At 46.0% G+C, this 15,165-nt stretch overlaps 1 protein-coding gene and 1 pseudogene across 1 annotated transcript in view; one reads left to right on the forward strand and one right to left on the reverse strand.

Annotated features, from left to right (window-relative positions):
- Window positions 1-15,165, forward strand: part of SMURF2 (SMAD specific E3 ubiquitin protein ligase 2) — a 192,008-nt gene that overhangs the window by 125,535 nt on the left and 51,308 nt on the right. Inside the window, exons 9-10 of the mRNA XM_033960928.1 lie at window positions 8,946-9,030; window positions 9,576-9,734. Of these exons, the coding sequence (XP_033816819.1) occupies window positions 8,946-9,030; window positions 9,576-9,734 (244 nt within the window). The remainder of the gene's footprint in view (window positions 1-8,945; window positions 9,031-9,575; window positions 9,735-15,165) is intronic.
- On the reverse strand, window positions 12,286-13,890 carry LOC117367524 (annotated as a pseudogene).

Consider the following 15,165-nt stretch of genomic DNA (forward strand, 5'->3'; position numbering starts at 1 on the left):
CTGTCTATTACTTGTTGAATGTACTGTGCTGCATACGCCTTTCAGCACTATAGAAATGACAAGTTGTAGTTCATATTTCACACTGCAATGTTTTCATGTGATTTTGTGCATTTTTCTGTTGCAGGTCTATTTGGGATTAAGACATAAAATAGGGGCCATTCAGTCCATCTGCAGACATTCCCAAGAGTCAGATTGTTTAATATAATATCCCAAAAGCCTTTGCTGACATAGCAACATAGTAAATGACGGTCCATCTAGTCTGCCCATTAGTTATACCCATTAAAAATACATGGTTAAATTAACTCGTCTCTTCTTTGATATTTCTGGGTCATAGACTGTAAAGTCCACCTGGTATTGTCCTAGGTTCCAAATGCTGAAGTTTCAATCTAATCAAGCCATTGTGACATCACTGCTGAGGTTTGCTCTTAGGCATTGGTGGAATGAGGCATTATGACATCACAGTCTAAGCTCTGGAATGTTGCTACTCTTTGGGTTTCTGCCAGGTAACATAGTAAATGACGGCAGATAAAGACCTAAACGGTCCATCCAATCTGCCCATTAGTTATACCCATTAAATACATGATTAATTTAACTTGTTTCTTCTATAATATTTCTGGTTCATAGACTGTAAAGTCCACCTGGTATTGTCTAGGTTCCAAATGCTGAAGTTTCCATCTAATCAAGCCATTGTGACATCACTGCTGAGGTTGGCTCTTAGGCATTGGTGGAATGAGGCATTATGACATCACAGTCTAAGCTCTGGAATGTTGCTACTCTTTGGGTTTCTGCCAGGTAACATAGTAAATGACGGCAGATAAAGACCTAAACGGTCCATCCAGTCTGCCCATTAGTTATACTCATTAAATACATGATTAATTTAACTTGTTTCTTCTATAATATTTCTGGGTCATAGACTGTAAAGTCCACCTGGTGTTGTCTTCGGTTCCAAATGCTGAAGTTGCCGTCCAAGCTCACTCCAGCCTATTCAACCATCCTGTTTGCAGGAGATCTACCATAAAGTCTGGCCAGTAACATCCTCATGTTCCAAGTTAGTGGAGTTCTCATTGATGCCCTCCCCAGCCCATCCTACACCAAATCACCACAAATGGAACACAGACTGTGCAAGTTTGTCCAGAACTGGCCTTGGCTTTTTAATTTACATTCTTCATTTTCTAATTAGAGATCCTCTGTTTATCCCACACTTTTTTGAATTCTATCACCGTTTTCCTCTCCACCTTTTCCCTTGGAAGGGCATTTCAGGCATCTACCACCCTCTCCGTGAAAAATAATTTCCTACCAATGCTCCTGAGTCTTCCTCCCTGCAACCTCAAATTATGTCCTCTAGTTTTACCATTTTCTCTTCTCTGGAAAAGATTTGGTTCTATATTAATACCTTTCAAGTATTTAAATGTCTGTATCATATCTCCCCTGTCCCTCCTCTCCTCCAGAGTATACATATTTAGGTCTTCCAGTCTCTTCTCATACTTCTTTTGGTTCATACCCCTTACCATTTTCGTCGCCTTCCTCTGGATCGCTTCAAGTCTTTTTATATCTTTCACCAGAGACGGCCTCCAAAACTGAACACAATACGCCAAGTGCAGCCTCATCAATGACATATACAGGGGCAGCAACTCCTACCTCCCTTCTTCTGGATATGCCAACACAGTGTAATGGAATGTTAATGCTGACATTCTCTAAAGCCAAATAATACTTTTGTTTATAATTCCTTCTGACAGTGTGCTACAAGACTCCTAAAAATGGTATCTTCTGAAAAAATGACTCGCAGAAACAGTTAAATATATAGTTTGATCTACTTTACATACACTCAGAAATGTGTAATTCGGCCAAGAGCAGAAGCTCCTATAGTCGAACCCACCACCCAATCACTGTGTATGGAATAGTGGAAAATTGTGAATAAAAGTGATATTTAAAAATAAAATCAATATACTCGATGGCAAAAAAGAAATATTCTCACTTAACTTTTGGGATTTCAACAGGTCCTGACATGGACCATGTTTCGAATTTCTTTTTCAAGGAACCCAAAATAAGGCTTAAACAACTTGAATGCCAAACTGTGAAGTGAAATTGGGTCACTTAGTGATGTTTTATTCTGTCATATATACATGTTTGAATGAAAAACTTTTCTGCTTGTCCTCTGGTGTATCTCATAAGCTTCCCTACTCTACCTAGTGTGACGAAGTCTATAATTCCTTCTGGTTATGTTAAGAAAAGCTTGAGTTGTACAAAGTGCACACTACTATACCCAAGATCAAGCACTCCAAATAGACCTGCAACAGAAAAATGCACAAAATCACATGAAAACAGTGTGAAATATGAACAGAGCTCTAATAGCTGAAAGAGTATTTTCAAAAAGTAGGACCACAGCTGTTACAGTGCATTTAGATAAAACATAAATGCGAGAGAAAAGAATAAACTCATTGCTGTTAAATAATCTGGATAATCTAGGTAATACTGCCACTTTATGAATTTTAAAAGGGGTAACTGTGATATAGCAAAATTGTCAGAGGCAGTAGAATCTTTATAGACCAGCCAGTTTGCTGTGGTGTGAAATTTCAAGGTCCTATGCAGACCCTACACGGTTAATGTTTCAGTAAACACGCCTTCCATAGCAAAGCAGCAGATGAATCCAGAGACTAGTGGGTATAGCTCACATCGACCAGCAGGTGGAGATAGAGAACTGATTAACAGTTGGCCTTAAAGCCTGGTGTTCTTTCTGTTGATTCAGTTTTGCTCTATCTCCCAGCAGGGTTGGAGCTATCCTTCTAGCTCCTGGTCTCTGCCTGCTGCAGGATAGATTGTAGTGGTGTTCCGTTAGGATTCCTCTGTTGAGACTAGTTCTCTTCAGTAGGTGGGGGTGCCTGGCTGATTGGTGCCGGCTTTGGGAGGTACACCTGGGCCCTCCCAGGTCCCTGCTCCACCCTCCCCTCCGTTGGATAGAGGGGTTCCTTTCCAGGTGCAGGATATTGGCTGGCTTCTTCATTCCAGTATAAAAAAAAAAAAAAAAAAAAAAAGCCTTCCTGCTAGTACTGAGCCGGGCAGTGGTTAACTCGGCTTCCAGTACATTTACCAACGATGGCCTGGCTTCAGGGGTAAGCGGCGGACCGGGTGAGTGTTTTCTTTGCCTTTTTTGAGTGTGGTCGCGTTTCCCGGGTGCCGGGCGTCTTGGGGGGCGGAGTCGTCTTTTGGCGGCGTTCGCCGCATGTGTAAAAAAAAAAAAAAAAAACCGCGTCGGAGCTTTTTGGCAGGCCGAGGGGAGATGGCTGCAGAGGCTGGTCAGATGTGTTCGCGCTGCGGGAACCGCCGAACACGGTCGGGGCCTTGCTCTGCCGGGTGCTTGGAAGCACCGGCAGACGACCCGTTTTTAGCGGCTTGTGAGGCGGCCATGTCCCGGGTTCGGGACTCTTGCGCAATGTCCCCGCCGCTCGGAGTCGATGCAGGGTTTCTGCAGGACTCGGCCACGGATGACAAGTGTGAGGCGGCGGGGGAAGAGGAGAGAGCGCTGGAGGCCGGCGCGGCCCCTCCCCTCGGCGCGGAGCAGGGCGGGGGAGTGCCTCTTAGCTGGGGGGCATTTTCGCCCGAATTTGTTATGTTGCTCCATCAAGCATTTAAATTACAGAGCTCGCAGCCTACCCAGCCGAGGCTGGGGGCGGGGCGGTCCCTTGCGGTACCCTCTACCTCTACGGGGGGGGAGGGGAAAGAGGCTAGACCCACTGCAGGGGCAGCAGGATCCCCGGGGCAGTCGCAGGGGGCTAAGAAGCGCAGGCTAGTGTCTGCGGATGCGGTGGATATTTTGCCCAGGTCACCTTTCTCCCTGCCTGAGTCGTTGGAGGAAGGGGAGCTATTGGATTGGGACACGGAGAGTATCCCGGGTAGGGAGGGGGATGACCCTACGGCTATCCGGTTGTTCCATAGAGAGGAGCTTTCTTCCTTTATTTCAAAGGCTTTGCAGAGTTTGAACATTGCTCAGGAAGATGCCAAGGGGTCCGGTAACCCACTAATGGCAGGTACACGCAGGCCGCCTAAGGCTTTTCCGGTCCATGAGGCCATGCAGGAGCTGATTTCGGCGCAATGGGAGACGCCGGAGGCCAGTTTGCGAGTGGCAAGGGCCATGAGGCTCTTGTATCCGGTCGAACCGACCGAACTGGACAAGTTTAGGTTGCCTAGGGTGGACGCTCTGGTAGCAGCGGTGACTAAGAGAACTACCTTACCGGTAGAAGGGGGCGTGACACTTAAGGATGCTCAGGATAGAAAGATTGAAGCATCCCTAAAGATGTCCTTTGAAGTGGCTGCAGTTACCTTACAAGCCGCAATCTGCAGTTCTTACGCGGCGCGGGCTTGTCTGCAGTGGTCACAAGGAATGACAGATAATTTGCTGGAGTCGGGGGGTTCTATCCCTTCGGAACTGGCTGATTTGGAGGCAGGCTTGGCTTATTTAGCGGACTCCTTGTATGATATTATTCGGGCGTCTGCGAAACAGATGTCTCTATCTGTGGTTTCACGCAGGTCCTTGTGGCTCCGTCATTGGGCGGCCGATGCAGCGTCCAAGCTCCGGCTGGTGAGACTCCCGTTTAAAGGGGGTTTATTGTTTGGAACGGAGTTGGATAAACTGGTAAAGGATTTTGGAGATACCAAAACGCAGCGTTTACCCGAGGACAGGGCTAGGCCTCCGGTAAGGGCCGCATTGTCTAGACCGCGTTTCCGGGATGTTAGGCGGGCCAGGGCTGGTAAACCTTTTTCCAGGACTGCATCTGGGCCCGTTCTCTGCTTCGAGACCTCGGTTTCAGCAGAGAAGTTCCTTTCGTACGACGAGACCCTCTTCAGGGCAGTCAGCCCGTACCCCAGCCAGTCGCCCTCCACAATGACGGGGGCTTGGCCCCCTCCGCCCTACCCTTAGGGGGTCGGCTTTCGGCATTCCGGGCGGAGTGGGCCAAAGTCACGTCCGACCAATGGGTGTTGGACCTTGTTCACGAAGGGTACAAATTAGAATTCGCCGCTCCCGTCGTAGATTCTTTCTTGGTATCCCCGTGCCGTGGCGAGGCCAAGGGATCCGAGGTCCGCAGGACACTTCAGGGGCTGCTCGATCTGGGGGCGGTGGTACCGGTACCCCCGGAAGAGGTAGGCCGCGGTATCTATTCCCTATACTTCATTGTACCAAAGAAGGGGGGGTCCTTCAGACCTGTGCTGGATCTCAAAAGGGTCAACAGATTCCTCAGCGTGCGCCATTTCAGAATGGAAACGGTGCGCTCGGTTATTGCGGCGGTAAGACCAGGAGAGTTCCTCACGTCTCTCGATCTCAAAGAGGCGTACCTCCATATTCCGATATGGCCTCCGCATCAGCGGTATCTGCGGTTTGCGATTCTGGGCCAACATTTTCAGTTTCGGGCAATGCCCTTTGGCCTGGCGACGGCTCCCCGCACATTTTCCAAAGTCATGGTGGTGGTAGCCGCTTTTCTACGCAGGGAGGGGATTCGCGTACACCCGTACTTGGACGATTGGTTGATACGCGCCTCTTCCCGGCAGGAGAGTTTGTCGGTGACGCAGAGAGTGATCTCTCTCCTTCAGTCGTTGGGGTGGATTGTCAACTTTCCCAAGAGTGTTTTGTCCCCATCGCAGTCTTTGGTGCATCTGGGGGTACGGTTCGATACGGCTCTGGGGAAGGTGTTTCTACCCTGAGATCGGGGGGAGAAATTGCAGACTCAAATTCGCCTCCTTCTCGGGTCGCTCAGACCTCGAGTTTGGAATTATGTACAGGTGCTGGGCTCCATGGTGGCGACTCTGGAGGTGGTTCCCTGGGCCCGGAGCCACATGAGACCCTTACAGCAGTCTCTGCTCTCTCGCTGGTCCCCAGCTTCTCTGAACTACAATGTGCGTCTACAGTGGAGTCCTCGAGCAGCTCACAGCATGCGCTGGTGGCTCCAGGACTTGCATCTTTGGAGGGGCATGCCGTTGGCCACACCGGATTGGGTGGTAGTTACGACGGATGCCAGCCTGCAGGGCTGGGGAGCCCACTGCATGCAGACATCGGTGCAGGGAATTTGGTCTTCCCAGGAGGCTCAATGGCCAATAAACTTGCTGGAGTTGAGAGCGATCCGGTTAGCGTTGCGGGCATTTCAGGCCCTAGTTCACGACAGACCGACCAGGATCTTTTCAGACAGTGTCACGGCGGTCGCGTATGTCAATCGGCAGGGGGGTACCCGGAGCCCGCAGTTAGCCGAAGAGGCAAGACATTTGTTCCGATGGGCAGAGGTGCATGTTCCGCTTCTGTCGGCGGCACACATTGCAGGGCACGAAAACGTGCAGGCGGACTTCCTCAGCAGAACTCTTCTCGATCCGGGAGAATGGGAGTTGTCGGCTCGAGCGTTCGGCCTGCTAGTCCGTCGTTGGGGGTTGCCAGAGATGGATCTCATGGCCTCTTCCCGCAATGCGAAGGTGCCTCGGTTCTTCAGCCGACGCAAGGATCAGGGATCGGAGGGGGTGGACGCATTAGCTCTCCCGTGGCCTCCGAATTCCCTTCTTTATGTATTCCCACCTTGGCCCATGATAGGGCGGGTGTTGCAACGCATCTCTCGCTTTCGAGGCAGAGTAATCCTGGTGGCTCCGGATTGGCCACGGCGGCCGTGGTACGCAGATCTGATGCTGCTGTCGGTAGGCGAGCAGGTAGCGTTCCAGGTAACTCTGGACTTGCTAACTCAGGGGCCAATATTAATGGAAGATCCGGGCCGCTTTGGTCTTACGGCCTGGCTATTGAAAGGGCAAGGCTGAAAAAGAAGGGCTATTCAGAACGGGTGATTTCAACCCTGCTTAAGGCTAAGAGGATTTCAACGTCAGCATCCTATGCGAGGGTCTGGAGAATATTTGAGGCATGGTGCGGAAGACACGGAATTGCGCCTTTCCATGCTTCTCTGCCGGCTATTCTTGCGTTCCTGCAGGAGGGCGTAGAGAAAGGGTTAGCATATAACTCTTTAAAGGTTCAAGTATCGGCCATTGCCTGTTACAGGGGCCGGGTGGCTCGCTCGGCTCTCGCATCGCAGCCAGACGTGGTACGTTTCCTCAAGGGGGTTCAACATATCCGGCCGCCGGTTAAGCGAATTTGTCCAACTTGGAACCTTAATCTCGTCCTTGGGAAATTGCAGGGGGCACCTTTTGAGCCCCTGTCAGCGGCCACTTTGAAAGATGTCACACTAAAAACAGTTTTTTTGGTGGCGATGGCTTCAGCAAGGCGAGTATCGGAGCTGCAAGCGCTTTCTTGCAGGGAACCCTTTTTGCGTTTCTCGGAGACTGGGGTGAGGGTGCGTACGGTGCCGTCCTTCCTGCCTAAGGTTATTTCGTCCTTTCATGTGAACCAGAGTTTATTCCTGCCATCCTTCAGGAAGGAGGATTGGGGGAAGCGTTTTTTGTCGGTACGGCTACTGGATGTCCGCCGTATGCTTCTCCATTATTTGGAGGTGACGAATGATTTTCGACGGTCGGACCATCTCTTTGTCGCGTTCGCGGGTAAAAACAAAGGGATGGCGGCGTCTAAAGCGTCCATTGCGCGTTGGGTCAAGGACACTATTGCTTCGGCGTATGTGTTGTCAGGGAAGAAGGTACCGGAGCACCTTCATGCTCATTCCACTCGGGCTTTGGCTACATCTTGGGCGGAGTCCGGGGGGATGTCATTAGAGGAGATTTGCCGGGCGGCCACTTGGTCGTCAGGGAATACTTTTTCAAAGCATTATCGGTTAGATGTAGCGGCCCGTTCAGAGGCGAGTTTTGGCGCGGCAGTGCTGGCAGAGGCGGCATTGGCGTCCCACCCAGTTTGAGTTTGCTTTGCTACATCCCACTAGTCTCTGGATTCATCTGCTGCTTTGCTATGGAAGGTAAAATTATGGTCATACCTGTTAATTTTCTTTCCTTTAGAAGCAGCAGATGAATCCAGAGCCCCTCCCCAAGTGCACGGGTGGTGTGTAGGGTGTTTAGGTCATAAGGGTAGCCGGGGCTATGGTTGGTAAGTGTATTATTTCATGACTGAAAAAAAAAAATAAATAAATAAATAAATAAATAAATAAAATAAAATAAAAAAGAGTGAAAATATCAATGGTATTCAGAAAAGCAAGACACGTTTTTTACTGGAATGGAGTTTGTGGCTGCTCATTCTCCTTTCGGGATGCTTGGGCAAAGTGCATAACTGAATCAACAGAAAGAACACCAGGCTTTAAGGCCAACTGTTAATCAGTTCTCTATCTCCACCTGCTGGTCGATGTGAGCTATACCCACTAGTCTCTGGATTCATCTGCTGCTTCTAAAGGAAAGAAAATTAACAGGTATGACCATAATTTTACCTTCCTCAGGGGTCCAGTTGGATGCTATGGTCTCAAAAAAACAAATGTAGACCAAAAACAACGTAAGTGTCTTTAAACGACTCTCCAAAAGACAGTTTAAAGACACTTACTTTGTTTTTGGTCTGCATTTGTTTTTTGAGACATATCATCCAACTGGACCCCTGAGGAAGGCGTGTTTGCCAAAACACAGACCGTGTAGGGTCTGGTAGGACTACACATGTGGACTATTATATCTGTATTTAATTGTATTTTTTTGGAAGAAGAAATAAATAAATCATCTTTTTAGAACATCATCCACAGTTTTTTTGTTTTTATTGTTTGGAGTGTTTTAACTGTGGAATATTGGGTCTTCCATTCTTGTTGTTTTGTGAAATTTCAAGGACCTAACTGTGTCAGTTGCATGAAATGAATTCTGGTTCTCAAAAGCCTATGCCACAATAAATTGGCTAGTTTATAAGATGTCACCTGCCTGTCAGTTGTCACTTGAGGGTTTCTTATTTTTCTTTCTAAGTTTACACTTTTTGGAAGTGATAAGTAGAAACCACTTGTCTAGTTTTCTTTGCACTTGTGTTTTACAATTGCCACCGTTTCTTGCTTTAACAGAACAGAGGACAACCCAGCAAGGCCAGGTCTATTTTCTGCACACTCAGACTGGTGTAAGCACATGGCATGATCCGAGAGTGCCCAGGTAAGAGGAGGCATTGTTTTTTGGGTTTTCTAATCTTTCCAACATTGTGCAATGAAGCAGTGTAATAGGATTACACAATATATAGAATGTTAAGAGTCTTGCATTTTATTTCAAGGTATTAAAAGAAAATGTTTGTCCAGTCCAAGTGTACAGATGTGGCTGGATAGTTAGGTAGGATCGTTAGAGGAACTAATATTCATCCATCTTTTAGAAATATGACACTCATGATTCTTAATTGACCTGGTGTAAATTAATTTCTTTTGGAGCAGGTTCAGAAAAATGTAGCACCTAATTCTGCTTTGGCTTTGTAGAACAGATTTGCATATTCATATCAATCCTGGGTTAAATTGGGGTTTCAGGATTGTTTTTACAATAAACACAAGCTAGGAGAGGGTCTTTCTGAAGCTGTTTTTTACTCGGGGGGTGGGGAGGGGTGGCGATTTATACTTTGGGACTGAGACTTTGCTCAGACTTCATGGAATTTTGCTATTACATTTAACTCATTTGAATCTGAGATATTTTCCACTTGACATTTGCTTCTGCAGGGATCTTAGTAATATCAGTTGTGAGGAGCTGGGCCCCTTGCCTCCTGGATGGGAAATCCGCAACACTGCAACAGGCAGAGTGTATTTTGTGGACCATAACAACAGAACGACACAGTTCACAGACCCACGGTTATCGGCTAATTTACATTTAGTTTTAAAGTAAGTAACTGCTGCCAGCAATTTACAAAGGTGTTTTAGGCCAGCTGTATCTGTCTTGCATTAATAAGGTGCCAGTAGCTTGCCAGGTAACATGGTGGTGCTCGCTCTGTTCTATGAATTCTCCACACAGCCAATTGGGTTTTCAGAATGTGTATAAAATGCATTTTCCATTAGAGATATACTGCCTTTAAGTGGTGCAAAGAAAATGGTTTACCGTATTTCCCCATTTATAGAACACCGCTGCAGAAAATGCCGATTTAGATAAACTGCCCCATGTTACTAGCCATAGCTTATGTAGAGTAGCTGAATGTTTTTTGAAATCATCATCCCCCCCTTAAATACTTCCCTCGCCGGTAAATACCTCCCTCACTGGACGGCTGCCTCCTCCAATCACGCTGTGTTGGGCAGGAGTGATGTTTTCGATCTCAAGCCTCGCTCCGTGCCACTTTCTGATTGGCTGCTGTCAGTTCTCGCATTCAGGAAGCGGCGCAGGGTGAGGCTTGAGATCGAAAACATTGCTCCTGCCCTGCACAGTGTGATTGGAGGAGGTACCAGCAGCCGGCCAGCAAGGGAGGTATTTACCAGTGAGGGAGGATGATGATTGTAAGATAGACCGCCCCATTCAAGCAAGCCACACCCACTAGGCAAGTTTGCAAAATTGATGTAGAGGCCACAGCCTGTACATGGGGAAATACGGTACATATTATACACAGGTGGTACTACCATTGCTTAATTCTATAGCTCTACTAGAAGAATGCAGCGCTGTGCATATATGTAGTAAATTTCTCTGTCCTTAGTGGGTTCATAATCCTAAGGGGTGTGGGGTTGTTGTGGGGTTTTTTTTGGTATTTGAGATAATGGAGGCTTAAGTGATTTGCACAGAAACACAAGGACCCAAAGTGGGAATCGAACATGGTTCCTCTGGTTCTTGGCCCACTGCACCAACTGTTAGGATGCTATTCCACTCTGCTCTTATGCTCTGTATGCAAATGCCATGGCCTGCCAGTAGAACTAACAAATCAATTCTGGAGGAGATCAAGCCGGCTGTGTCACTCGAAACCGAAATGTTGAAGTTACGACTGTCTTATTTTGGTCGCTCTATCAAAAGTGAGAGATCGCTGGAGAAGGACATCATGTTTGGGAAGATCGAAGGAACCAGGTGAAGAGGGAAACCAGATGGCTGGACACGTTGAAAACCACCATGGGGATGACGCTGGAGGACCTTGCCAGACTAGCACAAAACAGATTTTTTTTTAGATCTGCAATTCATCAAGTTGCTAGGACTCGAGCACGAGTCGATGGCACCTAACAGCAACAACATGCAAGTATATGCCATCCATATTCATTAGAGAGATTCAGAAAATCCAGTTAACCAAGGTTCCTGCAGAGTGACTTGAGCACCTCTGTAGAGAATATGGGGACAAAGTTTGTCCATGTGCCCGCAAGCTCTGTCCCCATCCAATCCCCATGGGCTTTGTCCTCATTTGCACAAGCTTCGAACACTTACGATTTTATATTTAAATCTTTTTACTAAAGTATAAAAAGGGACAATATTCTGTACAACTGTTTATAAATCACAAATAGAGCTTTCCATTTCAATCTGGTTTTGGAACAACCTTCCCAAAGATTCAGCTGCCTGATTTTACATCATCTGGGAAGGTAATTGGATTGTCTTTCAAACATGGGTGTAGAAGAGAATCTAAACTGTGTAGAGGATGAACAGTAAAATAAGTCTCTATTAAATGTTAGAAATGTTCAGTGATGCCAGCAACGATGGATGAATCTGTTGCAGTAACAGTAAGATGCTTGAGCAGCTGGGCACATGATGGAAGGACATTGCAGATGGCAGACAAGACACAAATGATGTCATTTAACAGTAGTTCATTAAAATCCAAAAATAGCTTCTGCAGTGTGTTTTTTTTAATCATTGAATTCAGTTGCTAGTTGTCTAAGATGTGTTAAGTTTTTACATGTTGATACTAGTCTCAAGTTTTTAGAGAATGGCACGGGGCAAAGTTTGTCTCTGTCCCCATGGGCTCTTTACCTGTCCCCATCCCTGCCCTGTGGGCTCTGTCTACACTTCTTGGGCTGTATCCCCGCCCCGCGGGTACACGTCCCCATGTCATTCTTTACATCTTTATCTTAAAGACCAGAATAATACAGTAGTTCCTGGATGTGCCACATTTTTATCTCCCTGTACAGTCACTTGGACAATCCTAGCTTTGTTTCCTTTTCAGATAATTGATGTTGCGTTATTTGAAATATCACAAACTGTTCATTTCTCCTGTGTAAACATGCCTTTATGCATGACTCATAGGTGTGTTTTGTGTATTTAGGTGTTGCATCTCACATGCTTTGTCTTTGAGAGCTGCAAAGGCAGGTTAATCTGGATCTCAGAAGCTACTTGAGAGGGATTTATCACTAGTCAAGGGATATCTTATGAGCCATATGTTTTTTTGAACTGTTATGTACAGTAGTTTTCAAATAATTGACTTTTACGATGTAACATTATGGCCCCAATGCACAAAAAGTTTCCTGGTTTTAACCAATCTTACTTGCAAAGAAACTCCTCCTGATGCACCGATTGTCGTAGCAGCCACCGAGAACTCTAAGCAAATGCATTACAAAAAGCTCATTAGTATTCTTTTTATTTTTATTTTTTTGTTTCTCTGCTTTTTGACTTAAAGATGGGCATTTTATTGCAAAGGCTCAGCATATTACTTCTTCTTAGACACACCAACTGTGCGACCCCGTCTTAACACCAACAAATTAGCCTTAAATATCAAAAAAACAAAATCTATGCTATTCTCTTGGAAAAAGGACATTTCATTGGACACTACCTTTGTCCTAGACAACATTCCTTTAGATTCTGTTTCATCGTTAAAAATCTTAGGTATTATCATGGACGACAAGCTTTCATTTCATGAAAACATAGGGAATACAGTTAAATCATGTTTTTGTAAATTAAGTATGATACGTTCTATATCCAAGTTCCTTACACCTAAGTCCATCAACATATTGATTCACTCATTGATCATTTCCAAAATCGATGACTGCAATTCCCTTTTTTTTAACATACCACAAAAAGAAAAAAGGAGGTTACAAATTATCCAAAATACCGCAATCAAACTAATTTACAATGCAAAAAAATTTGACCATGTCACCCCTCTGCTGATAGACTCTCATTGGCTTCCTATTATCCATCGAATTTCGTTCAAAATATTACTGCTAGTTTTCAAATCTATGACCTATAATGAACCCCAGTTCATTACTAGAATGCTCATTCCATGCAACGTTTCACGGACCCTCCGATCAGCTTCAAACAATCTATTAACAGTTCCATCCCTGAAAATAATTGGAACTAGAAGACAAGACATGTTTTCAATTATTGCCTCTCTTTTGTGGAACTCTATGCCCCAGTACATAAGAGACATAAAGGACCTCATTTCTTTTAAAAGAGCTTTAAAAACTTATCTTTTCAAGGATGCTTTTAATATATGACCCCCCAGACTTAGAATTTTTTGTCCCTAGGCTTGACATCCTACAATTTTTTTTTTTTCCCTTCCTTGAGTTATTTTCCCTTTAATGTATTTTTTCTTCTACAAACATATTGTAACTTCCCCCCCCCCAATCCTCACGATTCATGTATGTTAACCCAGTATGTTTTTATTTAAAGTCATTGTATTTGTCTTTCTATTTTATTTGAATTGTACATCGCTTAGATATTCAATAAGCGATTTATCAAGCACTAATAAAACTTGAAACTTGACCACACACACGTAAACCCCAGAAATGTCGCAGACCCCTTTGAGCACAGATCTTCTTCAGCCATTCCAAGTCTTCACGGAGCTTGTTGTCAAGACCGTTAGCTAAAACCTGACTGTATTTGCCATCCTTGATGTCTTTCCGTCTGTTCTGGAACCAGTCTGGGATCTTATATTTACAAGGATTTTGCATAATGGTGGTAACTCGCTCCACCTCATCTTCTGTCAGCTCTCCTGCTCGTTTGGTCAGCCTTTCTTAGCACCACATGTGCGTAACATCTGCCCACACCCTTGATGGCGGTAATGGCAAAAACAATCTTCCTTCGTCCATCAATATTGGTGTTGAGCACACAGAGAATATGCTGGAACTTCTCGGGAATTACGAGAGACATAGTCGCCGGCTCTTGGTAGCTCCTGTAGTCCACCCTCGACCCTAGCTGAGAGAGAGAGAGAAAAAGAAAAGACGTGGCGTCAGAGTGCCTTATATAAGACTTCCGCTGTGATGTGATATTTCCAACCCTCCCCCCACCCAAATTCCCCTGTTGAGTTTTCAATTCTATTGTATTAGTATTCTAATGAGCACTCCGTATAATGCATAGCAGGGAAACATGGCGTTTCCCATGCAAACTTTAACGGCAGGGTCTGAGTTGTCATACCCTTACTTTTCTGTCAGTGACTGAGCGCTGACCTGATTGGCTCAGACACTGACAGGAAAGTAAGGCATGCAGCTCAGAAACCACCCACTCCAATAAAAAAATAAGACCCCGATCACTCCCTCCCTCAATCCCTCTGATTCCCCCTTTCCAGCCATCCATAGCCCCACATCCCCCTTCCTGTGATTCCCCCCTCCCCTAAGCTCTTGAACTTTCAAAAAAAGAAAAATCAGCAGAAGGGATGCCCACTCTCTCCTGCCACAGGGTCAAGCTCCCCTCCATACCTTACAATTGAAGTTCAGGAGGGATGCCCACCTATGATTGGACTGGGAGAGGCCTAAGGCCCTGATTGGCTGAGATGCCTAAGGCCCCTTTCCTTTAGGAACTTTAGTTGCCTGAGCCAATCAGAGCTTTAGGCCTGTGCCCAATGATCCTGGATCGTGGCTACTGGCAAAAAACAAAACAACAAACAGCCTGCAACTCTCCTGGATTGGCCTCTTCGTGCCTCCAGGGGTGGGCTTACCAGCCGCTTACAAGCTTCCTGCATGTAGGGCTGCTTTGGAACCTTCTTCCCACCGAGTCCCTCCTTCCGATGTACCTTCTGGTTTCGGCAGAAGTTACATCAAAAGGAGGGACTTAGCGGGAAAAAGGTTCTGAAGCAGCCCTGCGTGCAGGAAGCTTATAAGCAGCTGGTGGGCCCACCCAGTTAGGTGCGAAGGAGCTGACCCAGGAGAATTGTAGGTTTGTTGTTGGGTTTTGTTGTTTTTGGTTTTGTTTGGGGTTTTTTGCCGGTAGCTACAATCAAGAGCAAGCAAGGGAAGGAGGGTGCAAGGGAATGAACCAAGGTGATGAAGGCAGAGTGAGTGAAATATTGAACATAGCTGAGGGAGGGAGGAAAGAAAGAGTGTGAGAGACACATTGGTGTAAGGGAGTAAGAGGAGAGAAGCTGGACACAGGGAGATATATATTTTCTATTTTGTGATAAGAATATATCAGATTTGAAATATGTATCCT

Source organism: Geotrypetes seraphini, chromosome 10, assembly GCF_902459505.1.
Source record: "Geotrypetes seraphini chromosome 10, aGeoSer1.1, whole genome shotgun sequence".
Taxonomy (NCBI): domain Eukaryota; kingdom Metazoa; phylum Chordata; class Amphibia; order Gymnophiona; family Dermophiidae; genus Geotrypetes; species Geotrypetes seraphini.